At 40.6% G+C, this 23,513-nt stretch overlaps 1 protein-coding gene across 1 annotated transcript in view; it reads left to right on the top strand.

The window, feature by feature from the left end:
• The first annotated feature begins 2,577 nt into the window (after positions 1 to 2,577).
• Positions 2,578 to 23,513, top strand: part of LOC147300716 (plexin-C1-like) — a 31,776-nt gene continuing 10,840 nt past the window's right edge. Inside the window, exons 1-21 of the mRNA XM_086284877.1 lie at positions 2,578 to 3,864; positions 6,113 to 6,235; positions 7,017 to 7,151; positions 7,226 to 7,326; positions 7,401 to 7,506; positions 7,585 to 7,750; positions 8,014 to 8,116; positions 8,289 to 8,364; positions 8,819 to 8,860; positions 8,981 to 9,114; positions 10,782 to 10,961; positions 12,122 to 12,245; positions 12,390 to 12,560; positions 12,650 to 12,814; positions 13,689 to 13,797; positions 13,914 to 14,012; positions 17,135 to 17,238; positions 17,351 to 17,392; positions 17,477 to 17,601; positions 18,065 to 18,263; positions 22,703 to 22,849. Of these exons, the coding sequence (XP_086141003.1) occupies positions 2,860 to 3,864; positions 6,113 to 6,235; positions 7,017 to 7,151; positions 7,226 to 7,326; positions 7,401 to 7,506; positions 7,585 to 7,750; positions 8,014 to 8,116; positions 8,289 to 8,364; positions 8,819 to 8,860; positions 8,981 to 9,114; positions 10,782 to 10,961; positions 12,122 to 12,245; positions 12,390 to 12,560; positions 12,650 to 12,814; positions 13,689 to 13,797; positions 13,914 to 14,012; positions 17,135 to 17,238; positions 17,351 to 17,392; positions 17,477 to 17,601; positions 18,065 to 18,263; positions 22,703 to 22,849 (3,456 nt within the window). The 5' untranslated portion in view covers positions 2,578 to 2,859. The remainder of the gene's footprint in view (positions 3,865 to 6,112; positions 6,236 to 7,016; positions 7,152 to 7,225; positions 7,327 to 7,400; positions 7,507 to 7,584; positions 7,751 to 8,013; positions 8,117 to 8,288; positions 8,365 to 8,818; positions 8,861 to 8,980; positions 9,115 to 10,781; positions 10,962 to 12,121; positions 12,246 to 12,389; positions 12,561 to 12,649; positions 12,815 to 13,688; positions 13,798 to 13,913; positions 14,013 to 17,134; positions 17,239 to 17,350; positions 17,393 to 17,476; positions 17,602 to 18,064; positions 18,264 to 22,702; positions 22,850 to 23,513) is intronic.

Genomic DNA, 23,513 nt, shown 5'->3' on the forward strand with positions numbered 1-23,513 from the left:
GAGGATTCAGGGTCACCTGGTCCAGCCCTAACTATATGCTTTAGCAAAAAGGAAAGTTTGAAGCCTAATCTTGAAAGTAGAGATAGTGTCTGTCTCCTGAATCCAAACTGGAAGCTGGTTCCACAGAAGAGGGGCCTGAAAACTGAAGGCTCTCCCTCCCATTCTACTTTTAAATACTCTAGGAACAACAAGTAGGCCTGCAGAGCGAGAACGAAGTGCTCTAATAGGGTGATATGACCATTATCATTAAGATAAGATGGGGCCTGATTATTTAAGACCTTGTATGTGAGGAGCAGGATTTTGAATTCAATTCTGGATTTAACAGGAAGCCAATGAAGGGAAGCCAAAACAGGCTCTCTCTTTCTAGTCCCTGTCAGCATTCTTGCTGCAGCATTTTGGATTAGCTGAAGGCTTTTCAGCGGGTTTTTTGGACATCCTGATAATAATGAATTACAGTCGTCCAGCCTGGAAGTAATAAATGCATGAACTAGTTTTTCAGCGTCACTCTGAGACAGGATATTTCTAACTTTAGAGATGTTGCACAAATGGAAGAAAGCAGTCTTACATATTTGTTTAATATGTGCGTTGAAGGACATGTCCTGGTCAAAAATGACTCCAAGGTTCCTCACAGCGTTACTGGAGGCCAAGGTAATGCCATCCAGAGTTAGAATCTGGTTAGATACCATATTTCTAAGATTTTTAGGGCCGAGTACAATAACCTCAGTTTTATCTGAATTAAGAAGCAGAAAGTTAGCGGCCATCCAGGTCTTTATGTCTTTAAGACAATCCTGCAGTTTAACTAATTGGTGTGTGTGATCTGGCTTCACAGATAGATAGAGCTGGGTGTCATCAGCATAGCAGTGAAAATGTATGCTATGTTTTATAATGATACTGCCTAAGGGAAGCATGTAAATGTAAACAGAATTGGTCCTAGCTAGTGATACGCAAATCATGAACGAATCGTTCAGTACTCGAGAATCACTTTACTGACTCATGAATCGTGATTCACAAGCCCAACCAACTCACTGACTCATCCCTGTTGCTGTTAGCAGCAATGTATCTAGCTTATAATTAAAATTGTGGCGAAAACAACATCCAGTATCTTAACAAAAAAATTTCTCAGGACTCACTCACTCACCCCCTCCCTCCTGGCTCACAGTTTCTTCACCACTCAGAAAGCCAACAATTTAAGGAGAACATGCGGCTAAACATGTCACTCCTGGTCTGATTGGGGACCAGAGAAAACTACAGAGTCTGACACTGTTTTGGCAAAGTTCCACACAGATTCAATATTGATTTTAGTGACCTCCGATTAGCGTAACTGGGTGTCATTACTGCCGACGTCATTACTGCCTGCATTTAATTTTCCCTTTTCATAATGCCAGATGTGTTGCTTTCATCACCGCTGTCTGGGAAATCCCTGATACTACAAGTAGTCAACAATTTAAATTATTGTCTTGAGCAGTGAGCTGAGCTAGATGATGCTCAGAGTGAGGGTTGGGGTTAGGAAAGACAGTTGAATATGTTTATTGTGGGTCAATATTTTAAACTGGATCACTACTGTTAATCTTTGTTTGCAGAGTCTTTCTTTGACTCTTTGAATCATTTACACTATGAACTATGAACAAATTAAAAGTCTTAATAGTTCTTACATTCTGTTTGTTCCGTACATTAAAGCTGCTCTCGTATCTCAGACTCAGAGTGATGTGGTCGTTTGGAGTTTCTGTTAACAGATTTGGAAACATGTGATTGTGGTCTAGTGATTAGAGCTCAAATTTGAGAAGATCTCTCCAACTTATCCAAAGTACTATAGAACAGACCTGTCTTACAGCAACACTGTCAACATTAAACTCATATTGTTTCCACAGTGGTAGCACAGAGTGGGACATTTTCACAGTTGTATTATGACCAACACTTTGTTCAGACTAGCATCAGAAATAAGAATGAATCAAATTTTTGTTATTATATAACAATCTGGTGGTTTTTGTTAGAGTAGAAGAAGTCATATTTTCATATTTTGGTGGGTGATAATTTAACGGATGCCAGAAACATGAGAAAGTAACTTCCCAGAGCTGACACTGGATGTCGCCTTTGTTGTTCTGTCATTAGGACTTGTAGGAAGTTGTGTGTGTTTTGCAGGGATCAGTGGACCTGTGCTCAGCTGATGCAAAGTTCAAATTAGATAGAAACACATCGAATTAAAATATTCTGTCTTTATTAAAGTCATACAGTGTGTATCCTTTGACATCATAGTACAGATGAAAAAGCTCATTTGCTCTCACCTGACGTGGCTCTAAGGTGATAGTAGGTGGCGATCTGCCACCTACTGAGTTTCTCCAGTAGGTGGCAGATCACACAAATAAAAGACTGGCAAAGTCATCTCTTACAAAAGTAACACAGGTCTGTCGTGGTAATGGAAGTCAACAGTAACGCAGAACTATTATTCAGGTATGTTTCAGATTAATAAACCTCAGTGTGCACCTGGATGAACATTGTCGTCCTTCAGTGTGTAACAACTTACTGAAGGTTCAACAAACGCTTTCTCATTCGCTGAGTGCTGTCACTGTTTAGATTTTGTTCAGGTTCTGCTGTCACACTAAACTGTACAGACTTGAGAAGATGGCAGAAAGTGAAGAAAACAGCTGAGGGAAAATATTAATGATGTTAAATCCTAAAATTAAAATCGGATTTTTCTATTAACTGGGCGTGCTTCCTTCCACTTTCAACACTTCTCTTTTCAGCAGAGGCGCACTGCGCTTTTACGCACGAGTTTAGAGGCACTGTGTCTCAGAGCAGAGTGCCATGCAGACCTTCAGTGCATGACGGTGTCTCAGGCACAAGTATCACTGCTGCTACAAGATGATCCTGCTGCTCGCTCTGCTTTCTGTTCTCTGGGGAAAACTGGGTCTGTGCCAGGAGGAGGATGGAGGCTTTACCTTTGATGGAAACATCCGCCAATTCGCCATGACCTCCAACACGGTTTACATCGCCACAGAGGAGAGGCTCTACCAGCTGAGCCACGACCTGACTCTGATCAACAGTCTGACCCAGAGGGGAATAATAAAGACCGGAAACCAGCAGGATGATGTGCAGTTTCACCGGGTTTCTGACACAGCTGAGGGGAACGCAACTTTCAGCATCAACGTGTTGTTGCCTTTTACAAGCAATGACTCTCTGATCAGCTGCGGTGTGACTGACGATGACTGCAGTTACTGCGAGGTTCTGGACCTGAAGAACATCTCCAACCTTCTGTACAGAGAACACATCCAGGTGGGACCTCTGAAAAGCAGCAGCAGGTCAGTCAGCTTTCTGGTGGATGTGAAGAAGAAAACTCAGACTGACACTTACATTCTGACCGCGATCCAACAAAACAGAGAAAAGCCCGAAAACAACAAGTGTGGTATCAATCAGAAGACTATCAACCTTCAAAATACAGATAACAAACAAGGTGGAGGTATATTTTCTATAACTGATAGAGCTTCAGGCACACCTCAGATCACAAGTAAAGGTGATGTGGAGTTTGTTGACGGGTTTCAGCTTAATTCAACCATCTATCTGTTCTCCAACGCGCTCTCAGCTCAAACAAACAGAGTCCGTCTCATTTGGCTCAAAGGCGAAAAAAGCAAAACTGATACACTCAAGTCTCTGCGGGGCGCAACTCTCAGTGTCTCTGACGGTGACAGCAGCAGACTCGTGGCCTCCTCGGTCATCCCGGGGGAGCAGCCGGTGCTTTGGAGCGGCGTGTTCAGTGTGGATGGAGGAGATACCGACACCAAGCTGATGGTGTTTGACATCAGCCCTGATTACAGCAGGAACACCGACAGAGATCCAGACTTCTACACCTCTGTGCCATCAGAAGTGACGGTGGGTCGCTGTATAACTTCTAAACATGTTCTGAATGGTTCCTGAATGTAGTTTCCATCTGTGCCTCCACATTTTCATGTGGACAATCATGAAAGCAAACTGTTCACAGAGAGGCAGATTACTTTATCACACAGTGTGGTCACAAAACTAGAAACATCAATCGATTCAGACTCAGTCTGCTACTTCACATAAACAGTTAATGTTAGGCTCAAACTTTCCCATAAAAAACACTTACATATATATATATATATATATATATATATATATATATATATATATATGTACAGTGGGGCAAAAAAGTATTTAGTCAGCCACCGATTGTGCAAGTTCCCCCACTTAAAATGATGACAGAGGTCAGTAATTTGCACCAGAGGTACACTTCAACTGTGAGAGACAGAATGTGAAAAAAAAATCCATGAATCCACATGGTAGGATTTGTAAAGAATTTATTCGTAAATCAGGGTGGAAAATAAGTATTTGGTCACCTCAAACAAGGAAAATCTCTGGCTCTCACAGACCTGTAACGTCTTCTGGAAGAAGCTTTTCTGTCCCCCACTCGTTACCTGTATGAATGGCACCTGTTTGAACTCATCATCTGTATAAAAGACACCTGTCCACAGCCTCAAACAGTCAGACTCCAAACGCCGCCATGGCCAAGACCAAAGAGCTTTCGAAGGACACCAGGAAAAGTATTGTAGACCTGCACCAGACTGGGAAGAGTGAATCTACAATAGGCAAGCAGCTTGGTGTGAAAAAAATCAACTGTGGGAGCAATCATCAGAAAATGGAAGACATACAAGACCACTGATAATCTCCCTCGATCTGGGGCTCCACGCAGGATCTCATCCCGTGGGGTCAAAATGATCATGAGAACGGTGAGCAAAGATCCCAGAACCACACGGGGGGACCTGGTGAATGACCTGCAGAGAGCTGGGACCAAAGTAACAAAGGTCACCATCAGTAACACACTACAACGGCAGGGAATCAAATCCCGCAGTGCCAGACGTGTTCCGCTGCTGAAGCCAGTGCATGTCCAGGCCCGTCTGAAGTTTGCCAGAGAGCACATGGATGATACAGCAGAGGATTGGGAGAATGTCATATGGTCAGATGAAACCAAAGTAGAACTTTTTGGTATAAACTCAACTCAACTCGGAAGAAGAATACTGAGTTGCATCCCAAGAACACCATACCTACTGTGAAGCATGGGGGTGGAAACATCATGCTATGGGGCTGTTTTTCTGCCAAGGGGACAGGACGACTGATCCGTGTTAAGGACAGAATGAATGGGGCCATGTATCGTGAGATTTTGAGCCAAAACCTCCTTCCATCAGTGAGAACTTTGAAGATGAAACGAGGCTGGGTCTTCCAACATGACAATGATCCAAAACACACCGCCCGGGCAACAAAGGAGTGGCTCCGTAAGAAGCATTTGAAAGTCCTGGAGTGGCCTAGCCAGTCTCCAGACCTCAACTCCCGCCCCATATAGTGGCGGGAGTTGAAAGTCCGTGTTGCTCGGCGACAGCCCCAAAACATCACTGCTCTCGAGAAGATCTGCATGGAGGAATGGGCCAAAATACCAGCTACTGTGTGTGCAAACCTGGTAAAGACCTATAGTAAACGTTTGACCTCTGTTATTGCCAACAAAGGTTATGTTACAAAGTATTGAGTTGTATTTTTGTTATTGACCAAATACTTATTTTCCACCCTGATTTACGAATAAATTCTTTACAAATCCTACCATGTGGATTCATGGATTTTTTATTTATTTTTTTTCACAATCTGTCTTTCACAGTTGAAGTGTACCTCTGGTGCAAATTACTGACCTCTGTCATCATTTTAGGTGGGGGAACTTGCACAATCGGTGGCTGACTAAATACTTTTTTGCCCCACTGTATATACATATATATATATATATATATATATATATATATACATATATACACATATATATATATATATACACACAAAATCAAAGAAATTCTAAAGTTTTACTGAAGACACAAGAAAAAGGAGTCTGAATTATTTAAGCTGCTGGTATGTCTGCTGGTGCATGTGACAGACAAACTGAGTTTCACTGAATGATGTTTGACTTCATCACTATTTGAATATGTAGTTGAGAGCAGGGGTGTAGCACTGAACTCTGGGGCCTAAACATATGTGGGACCTTTTTCTGATCATCATCAGAAAAAGTTCTAATCTTAACATATCTACAATATCAGATTTGATGATCAGTGTGTTTGTTTCTCAGCCAAAGATCCTAAAACCTAAGGCAGTCCTCTTCAGGCACAGCTACATGACCTCTGTGCTGGCAGTGAGGCAGAGAGGCTGGATGGTTTTCTTCATTGGGACAGGAGACGGCCAGCTCATTAAGGTGTGTATGAAATGAAACATCTAAAGTACTTAGTTTACCAGCCTGATTTTAAGATGCCATTTCATCATCCTGAAATGCACTGGCTTCCTCACATGAAACAAACATGAAAGATAGTTCTGTCACCAAAATATATTTGTTGAATTAGCATCTATTCATAAAATCACGAACAACCATTGACCCAAGATAAATAAAAACCAAAACTTTTTAAGAGGCAAATTATTCATGATTTTTTAGCTTGCTTATTTGAACTAGTCTCATTTTATTTCATTGTTGAAGTCTGCTGCAAACTGCAGTCACTTGTGGTCCCTGTAGCTTCTTTGTGTGCTCTTAGTCTCACTGTGAGTTCATCTGTTCACACACTGCAAGGTTTTGTTTGTGGAGTGGAGAAATGAGAGCTGTGACCCTGAAAGCTCAAAAAGCTTCAACAAGTATTTTATCTAATATGACGAAAGCAAGAGATAGAGAAACAAGCTGAGAGGGATGTTGTCATGGTTTGATTTTTTTCGGTCATAATATCGACTCTTTGATCACAGTTTGTGATTAAGTCGGAAAGTTTGTTTTACAGATAAGAAATACCGACTGTTTCACAACATATACAGCAGATATCAGCATGACACTGAATCCAAGCAGCACAAACACATAAGAGCTTCTTATGAATGAGGGAAAACTTAAAATAAACAGCCTTTCATTTGGAAGATAGTGGTCAGAGAAAAATAAGCAATTGAAATGTTCATTAAACATAAAAACGTGAATTCTTATTTTCACAAATTCTTGTTGTCAGCTGTCTGTGGACAGGAACTATCACGCTGCCTGTCCCACGGTGCTCTACAGGACAAGTGATGATCGCAAAGTGTTTCCCAAATTACATCTGGATCCAGTGGGTCATAAACATGTGTATGTGCCATTTAGAAACCAGGTACTTAAATTATTTACTGATTATCTTAATGTCACATGTACCTGTGCTGCATTTTAAAGTGTTTGTTGTTCTAGATAAGGCGAGTTCCTGTGTCAAAGTGCAGCACGTACACAAGTGTGCAGGAGTGTTGGTCTGCGCAGGATCCATACTGTGGTTGGTGTGGCTCTAAAAGCAGGTGAGAGAAACAACATGCAGCTGATGTCTCCAAACTATTCTGAACTTGGTGATCATTTCTCCTTCTTCTCCTAGCTGCACATTTGAAGATGACTGCACAGATTCAGACTGGCTGTCCATTCCTGATGAGTCCCAGCACAAAATGATTTCCCACAAAGTTGAAAAGGACACAAACGGACAGGTACAGCTTACAAACACAGTCGGGACTGCAATCATTTGTGGCTTTCAGGTATTTCTCACACATGTTCTTCATTTTCAGATTTTACTAAAAATCCACACACACTTGACTGTGGGCCAGGAAGTGTCGTCCAACTTTACCTGTCAGTTCACTGCAAGGTCCAGCTCGATTTGTGCTTTGAATAACCCTCCTCCACAGTTCCCACAATGCACCTGCATCCTGTCTGATCGTACACTTCCTGCTGATGGTCAGTGAGTTTTCATAAATAATCCAACGAATGAAATACTTTGCAGTCAGACCTGCTTACTGATCTGCAACACTTCCCAAAAAGCAAAATAGAAACATTACAGAGCTGACTCTGACAGATGAAATATTCTTTACTAGTTGACAAATCTGAGCTGTTCGTTATTACAAACTGTTGCAACTCATTAAACATATATGTCTAAAAATTAGCAATTGAAGGCTATGACACTGATCGTGGTTTTTTTATTTATTTATTTTATTTAACAGGTCTGCATGTCACAGTGAAATTTAGACTTGGTTCAACACAACTGTCAGAACAGCTGAGGTTGACTAACTGCTCTGACATCAGTGGACCACCAAGTTCAGTCTTGTAAGTCCAATCAATTATAAAGATTATGAAGATGGATCACTAATAACACAACATTATGTGTCATCACCAAGTAAAATGTATTACTACTGAGGAGTCTCTTTGTTTTATGTTGTATTTTTGGACATCTTTTTCTTGATGATTTCAACACTAATATGTGATTGTTTCTCTTCAGGTGTCAGCAGTGCATCAAAGCTGGTTGTGGATGGAACACAAACAGATGTTCCTGGGCCGATCAAACAGAGATCAATGTAATAATTCATGCCTTTAGTTTACCTAGTTCAGGTTTTTCCTCATTAACATATTTGTTTTAATTTTATTTCGCTGATACCATTCTACATGTTTAGGCTATTTTGATGTATCTTTTTTAAATCTACTTTTGGGAATAAGAAAGTCTATCTTATCATATAATTAAGTCTTCCACTTTAAGTTTATATTACTTTTGAGATTTTTCAATCATTATTAAGGGTGGGTTGGTCTAATGTTCAAATATCTATTGCTTCTCAAAAGCAGCAATATTATATGCAATAATATGTTAAGTGATTATGACAACTCACAAATACCAATTCAGTTGCTTGACAAAAATCGTGATTAAATTCTTTCCTTGTAAATAAGACAGAACTTCCATTCTCATCAGTCCTACATAGTTTCTTTAGACAATGACAGTAAACCTGCCATATTGATTCCCTCTGCTTCCTCCTGCAGGACAGCGTTTGCCAAAATGTGCAGTCTGGGAAGAACTTCTCTGTGAGTCTGAACCTCAGTCCTCAAACTCATTGTTCCTCTGACACCTTATTCGTGTTCAAAGCTTCCAACATCAGCTGATGGCCGTGGATTAAAGCTGATCATTTTTTGTCTTACTGTCAGATCCCAGAGATCTCCTCCATCACTCCCAGTGTGGTGTCTTTCTACGGTAGAAACCACGCAGTGCTGTCAGGTCGTAACCTCGATAATGTGACTGCAGTGAGGATGCAGGCCGATACTGACTGTACTCCAAAAGAGTGAGTCACTTTACACTAGTGATGTGTCACTCGCGAACGAAATGGCTCTTAGAGCCGGCTCTTTGACGTGAACAACGCGAGCCGGCTCCTTATTGCAAGCCGTGTTTTTTTGTTTTTCCCTTCTCTCACCCTCTCTCTCTCACACCATCTCTCTCTCTCGCACTTTTTTTCCGCTTCACTCCGCACGCGAGCCTTGTGCTTTCCGCTGGGATGAGGGGGGAGGGGTGGTAGTTACACTCGCAGTAGCGCAGGAACAGACCGGGAGGGAAAGAGAGAAAGAGAGCCAGGGACAACAACGTCACATTAGAAAGGTATAGTAATCATCCACAACTATTTTCAGTTGTGGATGTTAAAGGGTTCAGAAAGTTTATTCATGCAGGCCTATATAACAAAGAATGTGCATCTTCTTTTTGTTTTCATATTTTAATTTATATTTAATGGTGTTATGGTTTGCAGTGTTTTGTGTTGTTTCATTTTAAATTTGTTTAAAAGGAAAAAGCTGAAAATTTAAATAGTTAAAAGTTGTACTGTGACTAGTTGATTTTTGTATTACATTTTATTTATTACATTTTATGTGGAGTGAATAAATAAAAGTATATTTACGGTGGCCCCTAGAGACAAAGCACGTACAAACTCAAAAACACGTAAAAACTCCAAAACAAAAGACAACAGAAGTGCTCCAGGATGCTAGGCGCAGTGTTGAGCTTTTGTTACCTAGTGGCTACACAAGCCAGCAATTAGGAACGACTGGATTTGGTGTGTGGTAGTAACAGGTAAATGAACTTTTTTTTTTAATTATTTGAATATATATGAGTGCTTGTGTATAAATACACAAACAATACACATATGCTTTCATGCTTTCAATTATGTAATTTAAGTGATCTAGGTAGCTCTGTTTTGGAAGTTCAGTTAACGCTAGAAATGTGTTTTGGAGTTTGTACGTGTTTTGTCTCTAGGGGCCACCACATATATTTATATATAAACATATATAAATAAAGCCACTTTTTTTTTACATTAGTAATTCCTTTTGTGCATAATTTTATATTATTGTTAATAATAAATCAATTAAAGCAACAAAACAACCTGAAGAGCCGGTTCGGAGCCGAAAGAGCCGGCTCTTTTTAGTGAGCGGAGCCAAAAGAGCCAGTTCTCTAAAAAGAGCCGGAAATCCCATCACTACTTTACACACAACTAATGCACAACTGATAGTTTGTGCTTTGGATACAAAGCACACAGTAAAATCTAGAGATTATTCCAGGGAAACACCACTCATACTGAAATATAGATTAAATGTTTGAAGTAAAAACAGCACAAATGTTTTCTCAGCATTGTTCTCAGACAGACCAACTGAGAGTAAACCCTGAAACTAAAGCTCACTGTCCTATTTTAGGATTTAAGGAATTTAACGTAAATTATTTTCACTGTTTTGTTTTGGGGTTTCTTCTGTTTTAATTAATGATCTTCTTCTTCGGGCTTTTGAGGGTTTTTTCTTTTATCACAATAAAAGTAACTTTGAAAAAACTACAAAACACATACTTTGGTAGTTTAGACTGGCATTTAGTTATGTTGTTGAAAATTTTGATACTCAGCTTTTGTCTGTTTTCAGTTTATGAGTATCATGATAATGTCAGTGATTTTTTTTCTGTGTCTGTGTGTGTTCTGGTCAGATCTTCTGTTTGGGGCAACACTGGTTTCAGTCTGACGTTCCACATTCCCAGTTCAAATATCAAAGGCGTGGTCAACGTATGTCTTCTCCTCCCAGATGGTCATTGCCATGGCAAAGCTAAAATCACCTACAGCTCATTACCATCATGCACCAATATTACTCCAAGCAGCAGCTGGATCAGGTGCATTTTTTCTACTGAAACCTCCAAATAACACATTAAAGTTATGACGGATCTCTTTTAGATATACACTTTAAAACAACTTATAATGTTCAATAAGCAGAGATGTGAAACTGAACATGATATATTGAGATATAATTGGAACTCTAATACCCATCATGGTAGAAGAGAATCCCAGTTACGAGTTAGGACAGGACTCTCTGGAGTCCAGGTGTTAGTGGTGGTGAAGATGAAATTGGTGGTTTAGATGGGGCTCTGATTGTACACAATGAGATGGAGATGAGGAGGTGGCAGGATCCACAAATAAGAACCTATAAGGCTGAAATGATAGAGAGGGGGAGGCTGAATGGCTCGGAGCAGGTAGGCAAGAAAATAACAGAATGTGAAAGTGAAGGCAATGTAAAGAAATCGACTCACAGCAGAGCTGCCAGGAAAGCAGGCACATGAGTAATTACAGATCTTCCTTATTGAACATAGGCTTTATTTTTAAATACTAAGACTTTGGCTGATGTCACACTGTCTCCAAATCCACCAATGAACCAAAGGTACCATTAAATAAACATGACACAGTGATGAAGAAAGCTTTCTATCTGTTTAGGATTTTAGCCTTCTCCTTTACAAGCGTTTGTCGATGCAGCTCAGAGGTACAGAGGTACTGAGTACTCCACTGATGCTACAACACAGTTAAAGTGACACATGTAATGTGTTGTCATCAATAAATTAGCTAAAGCAACAGTAGTGAATCGTGACAAAATTTCAGCAGAACTATTTTTGAGTCAAGACCTGCTGCTTTGACAGTAACTTAAATCGTATTTTTGAGATTTATTCTAGGAAGCAGCAGAGAAACCGTTCTGGGTCATCTGATGGGGAAAGAGAGCCACTTCCCAAAAAAAGTCTTTTGCTATAAGGCTACTTCCACTTTTAGTTGCAACTGAAAAAGGAAATTCTGTCATCTCAGTTTCTTTTTTCACCTTAAAAAGGAACCCCATTTTATTTAAGAGTTTGTTTAAAGCACCAATCTTTACCTAGGCATTGGTTTCTTAATGGTATGTATTCAGCTTTATGCCAACATAAGTCAACTAAAACTGAGAGATTTTAAGATTGATACAGTTAAAGACAAACACAGACATTTTAAATGTTCTCTGGTGCTCTGTGTCCTGCAGTGGGAAGAGGAAGATCACACTCACTGGGTCCCATCTTAACTTTGTTGAAGGGGTCATGCACAGCCCCACAATGCACAGCCCCACAATGCAGGAGGTCAGACTTCCCAGATACATCAGCTCTCAGGTACATTACACCTTCTATTACTGTTTAAGTTAACCAGCCATGTTATATCAAAAATTATAAATTACAGTGTGTCTGAATATGTGATGTTGCGTGCTGTTTTGGTCACGTCGTGTTGTCTTTTGTGTACATTTAATTTCATTGCAGAATCTCACCTATGATTCACCTGCAGCTCTGAGCATTTCTAGCAGTACTGTGTATTTGAAAGTAGCCAATGAAACCTTGACCTGCTCCAGAAAACTCTCGTACTATCCAGACCCTGAGTTTACCAGCTTCACAGCCACAAGGACAGGGAAAGATGTGCACATCACCATTCAGGTATTTTTAAATATACTTTTTTTTTTATCATACATATGTATGTGTGGCATCAGTTCATTGAAATGTAGCCTTTGTTTTTCTTCATTTAGAAAAAAACAGACAAGCTGGAGATGACGATAGATGAGTTATCAGTGTGGGGCGTTGAAGACAAGCCAAAAAATTGCACCATGGAAGCCAAAGAAACCAGTGACAACATTGACTCTTTCACCTGTGAGATTAAAAGCTCAACCAACCCTGAATTTCAACAATTATTGGTAAATATTTCTTTCATGTTAACCAAACCAAATAGTTGTGTGGAGATGTAATGTCAGTTTCATTCTGGCAGTAGAAACATTTCAGTATTTTAGTACAGTAAAATAGGAATTAAAATTGTACTGAGAATGTTTTCACATAGAATTCATTAGGTATACTTGTTAACCTGCTCGTAAATGCAACCCTCCTACCAATAATATCATGGTAAAGCTGAACAGCTGAAATTCAAGCTCAGTGTAACTCTGAATGTGACATGGTTGTTCAGGCTAGACAGGCTGGTCTGAGTATTTCATAAACTGCTGATCTACTAGGATTTTCCAACATCACTTTTAGGGTTTAGAGAAAATGGACTGGCAAAGAGAAAATATGCAGTGAGCTGAAGGTTGCTTGGTGGAAAATGCCATGTTGATGTTAGAGATCAGAGGGGAATGGCCAGAGTGTTGTTAGGAAGACAACAGTAGCTCAATAAAACACTCATTACAATGAAGTATGATGACGAGCATCTCTGAACCTTGAAGCAGTTGGGGTACAGCAGCAGAGCACCCCACTCCTATCAGCTAAGAACAGGAAACTGGGGCAACAGTTTGCACAGACTATTATGGCGGAATTTGCAGCAACTGGGTGATAATATCAGCTCAGTATTGACTCTGTGGGGAATGTTTCCAGCACCTTGTTTATATTATTTTTTTTATTGCATATAGTTCTGACAACAAACTGGAACCCAATATGGAACTTGCAAACTATAACTAATGCAATGTGTGGCAAAAAACAAAGAAAAATCCAGTATGTAAACATGCAAGGCCTTTTTCCCAGTATAGTATGCTGTATGTGATTTGTTTTTGTTTTTTTGTTTGTTTGTTTTGGGGTTTTTCATAGATAAAATACGGAGACAAATCTGTCACACTGGAAAATAAAGATAAATCTGGAGTTTCTTATTTTCCGATGCTGATCCTTGTCCTGCTGCTGATACCAGCCATTATTACTGGTAAGAACACAATTTAGAAGTGAATTTTAGTCCCTAACCAGCCTATAAAAGGATGTGCAGGTCAACTCTTTAACAACCATACCATTCTTTTGCATTGCGCTATAATCTTGTTGCAGTGGCGTTATTCTACCAAAGACAACAGCAGAGGCTCGCTGATGAGATGAACAAGTTTGTGGAAGACCTTGAGCTCAACATCAGGAATGACATCAGACAAGGTCAGTCACAAAATCTCACAGCATCACTTTGATGTACAATTTATACTGCTCGAAAATTAAAGAAAAGCTTTTAAAATGCATGTCAGTGCAAGGAAAAAAAATCATGCTGGATATCTATAATGATATGGACTGGATGATGTACAGTATTATGAATGTATGCAAGTATTCGTATTCTCCATTGTTTGATCAACTGAAACATAATGTCCCAGAGGTGTTCTGTTGGATTTCGGGCAGGCGTGTATAGGGGTTAGTCAATGGTATCAATTCCTTCATCCTCTGTGAGCTGCCTGCTCATGAGGCCAGACATTGTCATGTACCATGAGGAACCTAGGACCCACTGCCCCAGCACAGGTTGACAATGAGTCCAATGATTTCTTCCTAGTACCAAATGTTAGTCAGGGTGCCATTACCTTGGGGCGACTGTGGCTCAGGGGGTTGGGAAGCGTATCTGTAACCGGAAGGTCGCCGGTTGGATCCCCAGGCTCTCTGTCCTGGTCGTTGTGTCCTTGGGCAAGACACTTCACCTACCGCCTACTGGTGTTGGCCGGAGGGGCCGATGGCGTGATATGGCAGCCTCGCTTCTGTCAGTCTGCCCCAGGGCAGCTGTGGCTACAACTGTAGCTGCCTCCACCAGTGAGCGAATGTGAGAGAGAATGAATAGTGGCATTGTAAAGCACTTTGGGTGCCTTGAAAAGCGCTATATAAATGCAATCCATTATTATTGTTATTACCTAGCTAGTAGAGGTCTGTGTGCCCCTCTGTGGATGTGCCTCACAAGCACATAAGAAATATTTTGCACTGTCCGCTTCAGAAAGGTTTATCTGACAGAGGAAATAAATTTTCCACAGTTGTGCAACATTAAAAGGAAGTGAGGTCTATGTGAAGAGTCACCACAAAAACAAAGTTACCAGAAAAGTTACATTTGCAAAACCACATTCAAACTACTTGGGGCAGTTTTAGAAATAACCGCCGTGGACAGATGAAATATAATTAATTTAAATATGTCAGTTTGAGGTTCTGTATCAATAGATGAATGATTGTAAAAGGTCTGGACTGCAGTCGGGCCAATTCATCAACTAAAGTGAATTTTTATACCCTGAAGTCGTGCTGTTGTTATAGACCCAGTATGCAGTTTAGCATTGTCTTGTTGAAATGTTCAGGGAAGGCCTTACCTGACATAATCATGAATTACAGTAGTCCAGCCTAGAAGTAATAAATGTATGAACTGCAAGCATGAAACACGATGTTTCTAATGTTAGAGATGTTGTGCAAATTGAGAAGGTCTTACATTATATAATATTTGCACTGAAAGATATATCCTGGTTAAAACGGAGTCTAAGATTACTGTGTTACTGAAGGTAACCAGTATCTGGTTAGAGTACAACAACTTCAGTACTACTGTAGTTTTAAAAATGTCAATGGTCAGCATGATGGCATAGTCTAACAGCAAGAAGGTCCTTAGTATATCTAAATTTAAAAGCAGGAAATTAGAGGTCTTGCAGGTGTTTATGTCTTTAGCTCTTTATGTGGTTTAACTAATTGGTATCTGTCTGACATCACAGACAAATAAAGCTGATTATCATCTGCATAGCAATAAAAATGTATGCTATGCCTTCTAATAATACTGACTAGTAGAACTGGTCCTAACACAGAACTCTGTGGAACTCCTTAATTAACCTTAGTGTGTGAAGAAAATTCCTAGATTAGATATGATTCAAACCACTGCAGCGCAGCACATTTAATGCCTACAACATGGTCTAAACGCTGTTACAAAATATTGTGATCAAGAATATTAAACACTCCACTGAGGTCTAGCCGGACAAACATAGATATGACTCGACAACAAGATCATTTGTAATCTTCATTAATGTTGTTTCTGTCCTGTGAGTTCAGAATTCAGACTAAAAAAAATAAACCATTCCTCTTTTTGGATTGATTGATTATATCTAAGATCAAAATGTAAATTTATTGTTAGGACTTCTAGACATGGGATCTAATAGACACACTGACAGTTTGGAGGAAGTAATTATTGATGTCAACTCGGAAAAAAGGGAAAAATTAGCTAATATTTCTCTAACAACCTGCATCTTTTCTGTTGAATAAAATGTGGGCATCTGAAATATGCATATAATTGCATTCTGTTTTTATTTACATTTTAAACAGGTTTTTATTTTGGATATGTGTTTGTAGTTTGCAAGTTGTGAAATGACCCTACCCACACAGTGTACAGTTCTCATGGTTTCAGCTTTATTTTTAACCAAAAGCACTCTTTCTATTTCCGGCACAGTCTTGTAGCCCGGAACCAACTCTCTCCATGGTTTCCTCCACTACATGCTCCCTTCCCACCAGTCTCCTCTGTCACTATAAAAGGAGACGGCGTCATTAGTCCCATCATAATCATGTGTCCCCTCTGACATCCAGCACCACCCCATGAGCTCACTATACCACATACACCACCAACGTTTTCTTGATTTTTACAATTCCTTTGCATGTAATCTTAAAATGTATACCTGGTTGCTTCGGTATTCATTTGCCCTGCAGTCCATAATGCAATAGGGATTTATGCTTCACCTGCCAGTATTGGCATTTAAAATACTTCTAAGAAATTAAGTAGCAGCTGTTAAAAAGTTTGCATTATTTATTTTTAGTTTTATACTCTGAAGTTTTCCTATTGTAATCTTTCAACATTATCTTCCAGGACACATTTGCATCTTGTTCTCTGCAAGTTCCAAATTATCGGAACTGCGTTTCATCGTATGTGATAAGTGCCTCAACTTTACCACATATTGGCCTGTATTTTACAGCTTCACTATCTTCAGGTTGCTTAGTGTCGCATACATAGAGTTCCTGTTTATGGTTTTTGTTATATAACACTAATAAGGCTGATGGTAAAACAGAATGACATTATAGGATGCAGTCATATGTGGCCATTTTTGTATTAATCAGTGAATTGCAACACTGCACTGACTTAGACATTTTCACTACCTCTTTTCTGTGACCTGCAAGAACTTGCCTGCTTCACAAGTTCACTTTTCACCTGATAACATAGACATTCATGCTTTGTACTTTGTGCACGTAGCCTGTGGTTTATCAAGTCAGCTTCACTGGAGTGTCTTCCACAGGTTTTGTGGAGTTGCAGACAGAAAACGCTGATCTACTGGAAAATGTTGGAACAATTCCTTTCCTGGATTTCAAGCACTTTGCCTCCAGAATCTTTTTTCCTGAGGTGAACGAAGCTCAAAAGAAACCAAATGCTGATACGTGACAAGCTTATTCTGTGAACTGTGAAAAATTACCAATTGGTGTCAGTTTAGTAGAGCTGTGTTGTTGTTTTTCAGAATGAATCTTTGATGGAATCCTGTATCAAAGACATCAGTCAGGTAAGTTTTGACGTCATCTGTTGTTTGCAGTTGTTTTCATGGTTTCATTCCATCTGTCGTTATGTTATGTTATGTTATGATCAGGATGTGGTGAAGATTCAGCTTGATGAGTGTTGCCAGGGCTTGTCCAGGCTGATCCAGGACCAGCTCTTCCTCACCTCCATGGTGCATGCTCTCGAGGAAGAGAAGAGTTTCACCATCAAAGACAAGTCAGTTTGGCACTCTGTATTTTATGTAACTGCCTAATCTGCGATATATTTTGTTTTGTTTTGATGGGGGGGTGTCGCACTGATGATGTAGAACTCAAGACTACAGAAAACAACCAAAGTGGATGATAGCAGCGTTAATTCTTTCCAAGATTAAGACAACGTTATTCAAAACATGTAGCCATGTAAAGAGCTCCCTCAAAGAGAAAAGTTTACCGTTGTCAAAGTGTAAAATGAAGAGGTGCCTTTTTTTGATGGAAATACAAATGGTGCAAACCACTGGTTACACACAGATTAGACCAGAAAACACGTAAAGGAGCCTGCACAGTTTTAACCAAGATTACCTAAATGAATCTAGGATAATCTTGGTTAACCAAGATGGCTGGAAAAGAAACAGCTCAAACTCATGATGTGAAGCTCTGTCAATTATTCATCTCTAACTTGTTCCTTTAATTTTTTGTTTCAGATGTGCAGTAGCATCTCTGCTCACTGTAGCGCTCCACAGCAACTTGTCATACCTGACGGAGGTGATGGAGGTTCTGCTCAAGGATCTGATGCAGAAGAGCAGCAACGCTCAGCCCAAGCTGTTACTCCGACGCACTGAGTCTATAGTGGAGAAACTGCTCACCAACTGGATGTCCATCTGCCTCTACGGCTTCCTTCGGGTTTGTTGCTCTCAGTGTTTTATGTCTTTGCTGTTTTGCCTAAATTGAAAATTCAGCTTCTGACTTATCATGTTTTTTAATGCCCTTATTGTCTTACTTTTGTCAATTAGTGTATATTATGTGTGAGCCTGTTGCTGCATTAGCTGCTGCTGCCTAAACACTCCAAGAAATTATTGTAGTTGTTATTATGGATGTGCTACAGCCACAGACCCCAACCTGCATGCAAATGACAAACATTTAGTAATAAAGACGCAACAGGCTAGTTTTGGGAAGGCTGCATTAAGAATTGGTGACCCGTGATCATTTTGAGAGAGGCTGACAAACTGAGGAGATCAGCACAAGTGGTGCAAGTAGTTATTTATAGTGGTATGACCAAAGGCTGCAAGGGAAGTGTTTAGGGTGTGGTCTGGTTCCAGAAAAACAGTTAAATTATCTCCAGTAAGTTGTATCATTTAATGTTGTTTACTAAATTAAGACGTGCACTACAGGTCAACATAGCAAAGCAGCACTTTGTTCAGTTATCCAAACTGTACTGTGAAAACTGAAGAAGACACTCAAAGAAGAGAAAAAAGAAGAAGAAGAGCTCAACATAATGCCTGTAACATTAATGCTTGCGTCAGCATGTGGCTGTATGATTGTTCGCATGCTAACAATAGCGTTTATCTTAAAGAACAGCATCATTGTTTCAGTTCTTCTTACTTTTGATTCACATTTTTTCTCATTCAAATATTTTTTGAAACTTTTTTGGCTACAATACAAACTACAGAAAAACTCTATAGCTATTATGTAAAATATTAGAGCATTGAAACAATGAAAGTAAATCTTATGGGCTGCGAAGTGACATTCATGCTATGTATAGGTCTGAAGTAACACTTCAAACATCATGTTCAGTTTCCACATCCTCCGTTCACTTACTTTAGCCATCGCTAAAGGAAACATCGCCGTGGTTACCAGTGTTGGGAAGGTTACTTTTAAAATGTATTCCACTACAGATTACAGAATACATGCCCCAAAATGTATTCTGTAACGTATTCCGTTACGTTACTCAATGAGAGTAATGTATTCTGAATACTTTGGATTACTTAATACATTATCATGCTTTTTACAACTACGTGAATGTACTATTGCTACGTTATTTATTACTGTTACTGAAGGTCCGCGGCTCCGAACCGTAGTAAAGGGACCTCTGGCTAATACGGCGGGGTCCCTGTCGGCTCGTAGCCGAAAACTAGCTTTACTTTGTTGTGTGGGTCAAGTTTGCTTGCGAGAGACAGAGAGAGGCGTTGAAAGGCTGCTCCAACGGAACTTATTGTTTGGGAGGAAAACACAAACACAGTGTACAGTCGAGTCTTAATAGCTTACTTACAACTGGGCTCATCAGGCACTCTTCTTGGCTGCAGTGGTTATTATTATATTTACATGCTTCCAGCTCCCGTTTTTGCTCGATGACAGCTCGTACTTTTCGAGTCTCCTTTTTCTCGTTCCTCGCGCTCACAGACACATAACGTGTATGGTAGTCCATTCTCCCTGCAGCACGGACTACACTGACCATGAGGCTACATTCTTTAGGGCGATGCCGGTGTTGTGCCAAAAAGTGATTGTCTGCCAAAAACTGATTTCCGGTATTTGCCAAAAACTGATTGCTCGTATTTAAACTGCTATAAGTAACTTGTTGGGCTATAATATGTGAAACATATGTCAAATGCATCCCTCATGGATGACATAAAGTCATCTTGAGCCACAAACAACATTCGTGTAACAAGGTAGAAGCCGCAATCAGTTTTTGGCAGTGATATATATATACACACATATATATATATATATATATATATATACACACATATATACACATATATATATATATATATATATATATATATATATATATATATATACACACATACACATACACACACACACACACACACACACACATATAAATACAGAGATAAATATAAATAAAATATACAAAGGGGATAAATAGAATAAATAGGAATAAAAAATAAAAATACAAGTGAATTGCACATTTCAAGTATTGAGTCTATTGCACTGTTGACTATTTACAAAAAGTATTGCACAAGGTATTGTACAGTGAGGTGAAGAGGCACTACAGCTTAGTTGTTCCCCCCTCCTTTGTCCTCCTGTTTCCCCTCCCTCTCCCCTCCAGAGAGGAGTTAAACAGTTTGATGGCGTGTGGGACAAAGGAGTTTTTAAGTCTGTTAGTTCTTGTCTTGGGGAGAAGCAACCTGTCACTGAACAGACTCTTCTGATTGTTTATGGCCGTGTGCAGAGGATGCCCAGCATTGTTCATAATGTCCATCAGTTTCTTTAATGTCCTTTTCTCTGCCACTGTCACCAGAGTGTCCAGCTTCATGCCGACCACAGAGCTAGCCTTCCTGATCAGTTTCTCCAGCCTGGATGAGTCCCTCTTTGCTGTGCTGCTCCCCCAGCACACCACAGCATAGAAAAGTACTCCAGCAACCACCGACTGGTAAAACATCCTCAGGAGCTTCCTGCAGATGTTAAAAGACCTCAGCCTCCTGAGGAAGTACAGTCGGCTTTGGGCTTTTTTATACAGGTGCTCTGTGTTGCATGACCAGTCCAGTTTATTGTCCACCCACAGCCCGAGGTACTTGTACTTGTTGACCACCTCCACCTCCTCCCCCTCTATCTGAACCGGCAGTGGACCTTCTCTGGACCTCCCGAAGTCCACAACCAGTTCCTTAGTCTTTGAGGTGTTGAGTTGCAGGTGGTTTGTGTGACTCCATGCGACAAAGTTCCTCACCAGACTTCTGTACTCCTCTTCCTGATCATCCCATGATGGCCGTGTCATCTGCAAACTTCTGAATATGGCATAATTCAGAGTTGTAGCAGAAGTCAGAGGTGTACAGGGTGAAGAGAAGAGGGGACAGCACAGTTCCCTGTGGTGCTCCTGTGCTGCTGACCACAGTGTCAGACGTGATGTCCTTCAGCCTGACGTACTGTGGTCTGTCGGTGAGGTAGTCGGAGATCCAAGCCACCAGGCAGGGGTCCACCTCCATCCTGTTCAGTTTTTCCTGAAGCATACAGGGCCGGATGGTATTAAAGGCACTGGAAAAGTCAAGAAACAGTATCCTGACCGTGCCTTTTCCCCCATCCAGGTGTGAGTGGGCTCTGTGTAGGAGGTACAGGATGGCATCCTCCACTCCGACACCCGCCTTGTATGCAAACTGTAGTGGGTCCTGGCATGTTGTACCTGTGGTCGGAGGAAGTTGAGGAAGAGCCGCTCTAGAGTCTTCATAAGATGTGACGTCAGTGCCACCGGTCGGAAGTCATTCAGCTCATTGGGCCGGTTCTTTTTGGGGACCGGGACGATGCAGGATGTCTTCCATAGGGCGGGCACTCTCCCCAGTCGCAGACTGAGGTTGAAGACTCGTTGTAGCGGCTCCCCAAGTTCAGCAGCACACGCCTTTAGCATCCTAGGACACACCTTGTCTGGGCCTGCTGCCTTTCTGGAGCGAAGCTTCCTCAGTTGCCTCCTGACCTGATCCACTGTGACACTGGGAGATGTTTGGGAGGAGGGGAGGGGGGGAGATGTCTTGCTGCTGAGAGAGGGATTGGAGGAGGGGGGTGTCATGGTGTGTCATAAAAGGATAAAGGACCAGATTGGTTATAATGTAAGTACAATAGCAGAGAGTTGTAAAGATACTTGAAAAACAGATATTGTTTTAATTCTCTATATAACCCCTTTGTAAACCCTGTTCACCGAAGTCTATTTACGAACATACGTAAAGATATTACACATAAAAAATACACAGAAACATTGGAAATCAGTTTTTGGCAGACAATCACTTTTTGGCACAACACCGGTATCATTCTGCCTATTAGCTTAGCACAACAAAAAGGCGCTCTCTCACCCAGGAAACACACAGGCAGAGTGAGAGAGCGTCACCCTGTAACCACGGCAACCGTAACGCTGCCGCCTGGAACAACAGAACGTAGCTGTCAAACAAAACCCAAACAGTCCTGACCCGCGACAAAATGAAACAGGAAAATACCGCAGTGTAATCCATTTATTTCAACAAAGTAACTGTATTCTCAATACCACCTTTTTAAACTAACTGTAACGGAATACAGTTACTCATATTTTGTACTTTAAATACGTAACAGCGGTACATGTATTCCGTTACTCCCCAACACTGGTGGTTACAGACATTAGATCTACATTATTCTGTCAGTTTTGTAAAAAAAAAAAAAACAATTATAACTGCTGAGTATGTTTTATTTCTCTGTGACAATATGTGATACACGTTTAGTTACATCAACTAATCAGAGTGAGCTATAAGAAGCCACCAATGCTTCTAGCTAAACTTCTCTGCACTGACCAACAAAAGTTTCTTTATAACGTTGCCTCAGCTTCTCTCTTGACAGACTGAGTTCCTGTTTCTGATTTTCCACAGGAAACTGTTGGCCAGCACCTGTTCCTGATGGTTAGCGCCCTCACGCAGCAGATTGCAAAAGGCCCAGTGGATTGTGTCACAGAGAAAGCGCTGTACACGCTCAACGAGGACTGGCTGCTCTGGCAGGCTCAGGACTTCAGCTCGCTGGTACACAAACACACACTCATACGTTCTGCATAACAAAGTGCATGCACAACTGAGTCACACCGTGCATGAAAGCAATCGTCTGACAGCCCTTCACAAGTTTGGCAGTTGTGCATGTGGAAGCAATATTTAATACTTCCTTATATTAGTTCTGTTTTTGCTCCCTTAGTTTGGTAAGTTCAAACCTTGCTTTAACTTGTTGCTGACATACGGTAACCCAGAAGTCATTTAAATATTCTCTTGTGCATGTGTTGGGGAAAGTGATGGCAAATAAAAGCACAACAGCACACAGCGGTTCTAGATCAACACCCCAAGTGTCCTATTCTAATATGGCGTGGGACACTGTCATGTCTTTACTTTGTTTTCAGGGTATCTTTCTAAATTTCTTGGGTGTTGTGGAAGAGACCACTCTTAAAACAGGGCGAGTCAATCACACTAATAAATCTACTGCTTTTGTTTTTTTATTTTCTTTAAGGCTTGTGAACTTGTGAACCACATGAAACTGAAAAACAGCACCCTTTCAGCATGCACGCAAGTGTGATATGTTTGCTGTGGTGACAAGAAACTAGATATAATCCCTTGACGAGCGCCCCAGTGAATGTAGGCCCAACCTGCAACTCTAACAAATGAGACGTTGCACATTGCCAAACAACACACTCGAGGTGCC

The sequence above is a fragment of the Aulonocara sp. 'chitande type north' Nkhata Bay genome, unplaced genomic scaffold (genome assembly GCF_057382095.1).
Source record: "Aulonocara sp. 'chitande type north' Nkhata Bay isolate Kocher_YH1m ecotype deep benthic unplaced genomic scaffold, A_spYH_male_GT1.1 unmapped_scaffold_12, whole genome shotgun sequence".
NCBI lineage: Eukaryota > Metazoa > Chordata > Actinopteri > Cichliformes > Cichlidae > Aulonocara > Aulonocara sp. 'chitande type north' Nkhata Bay.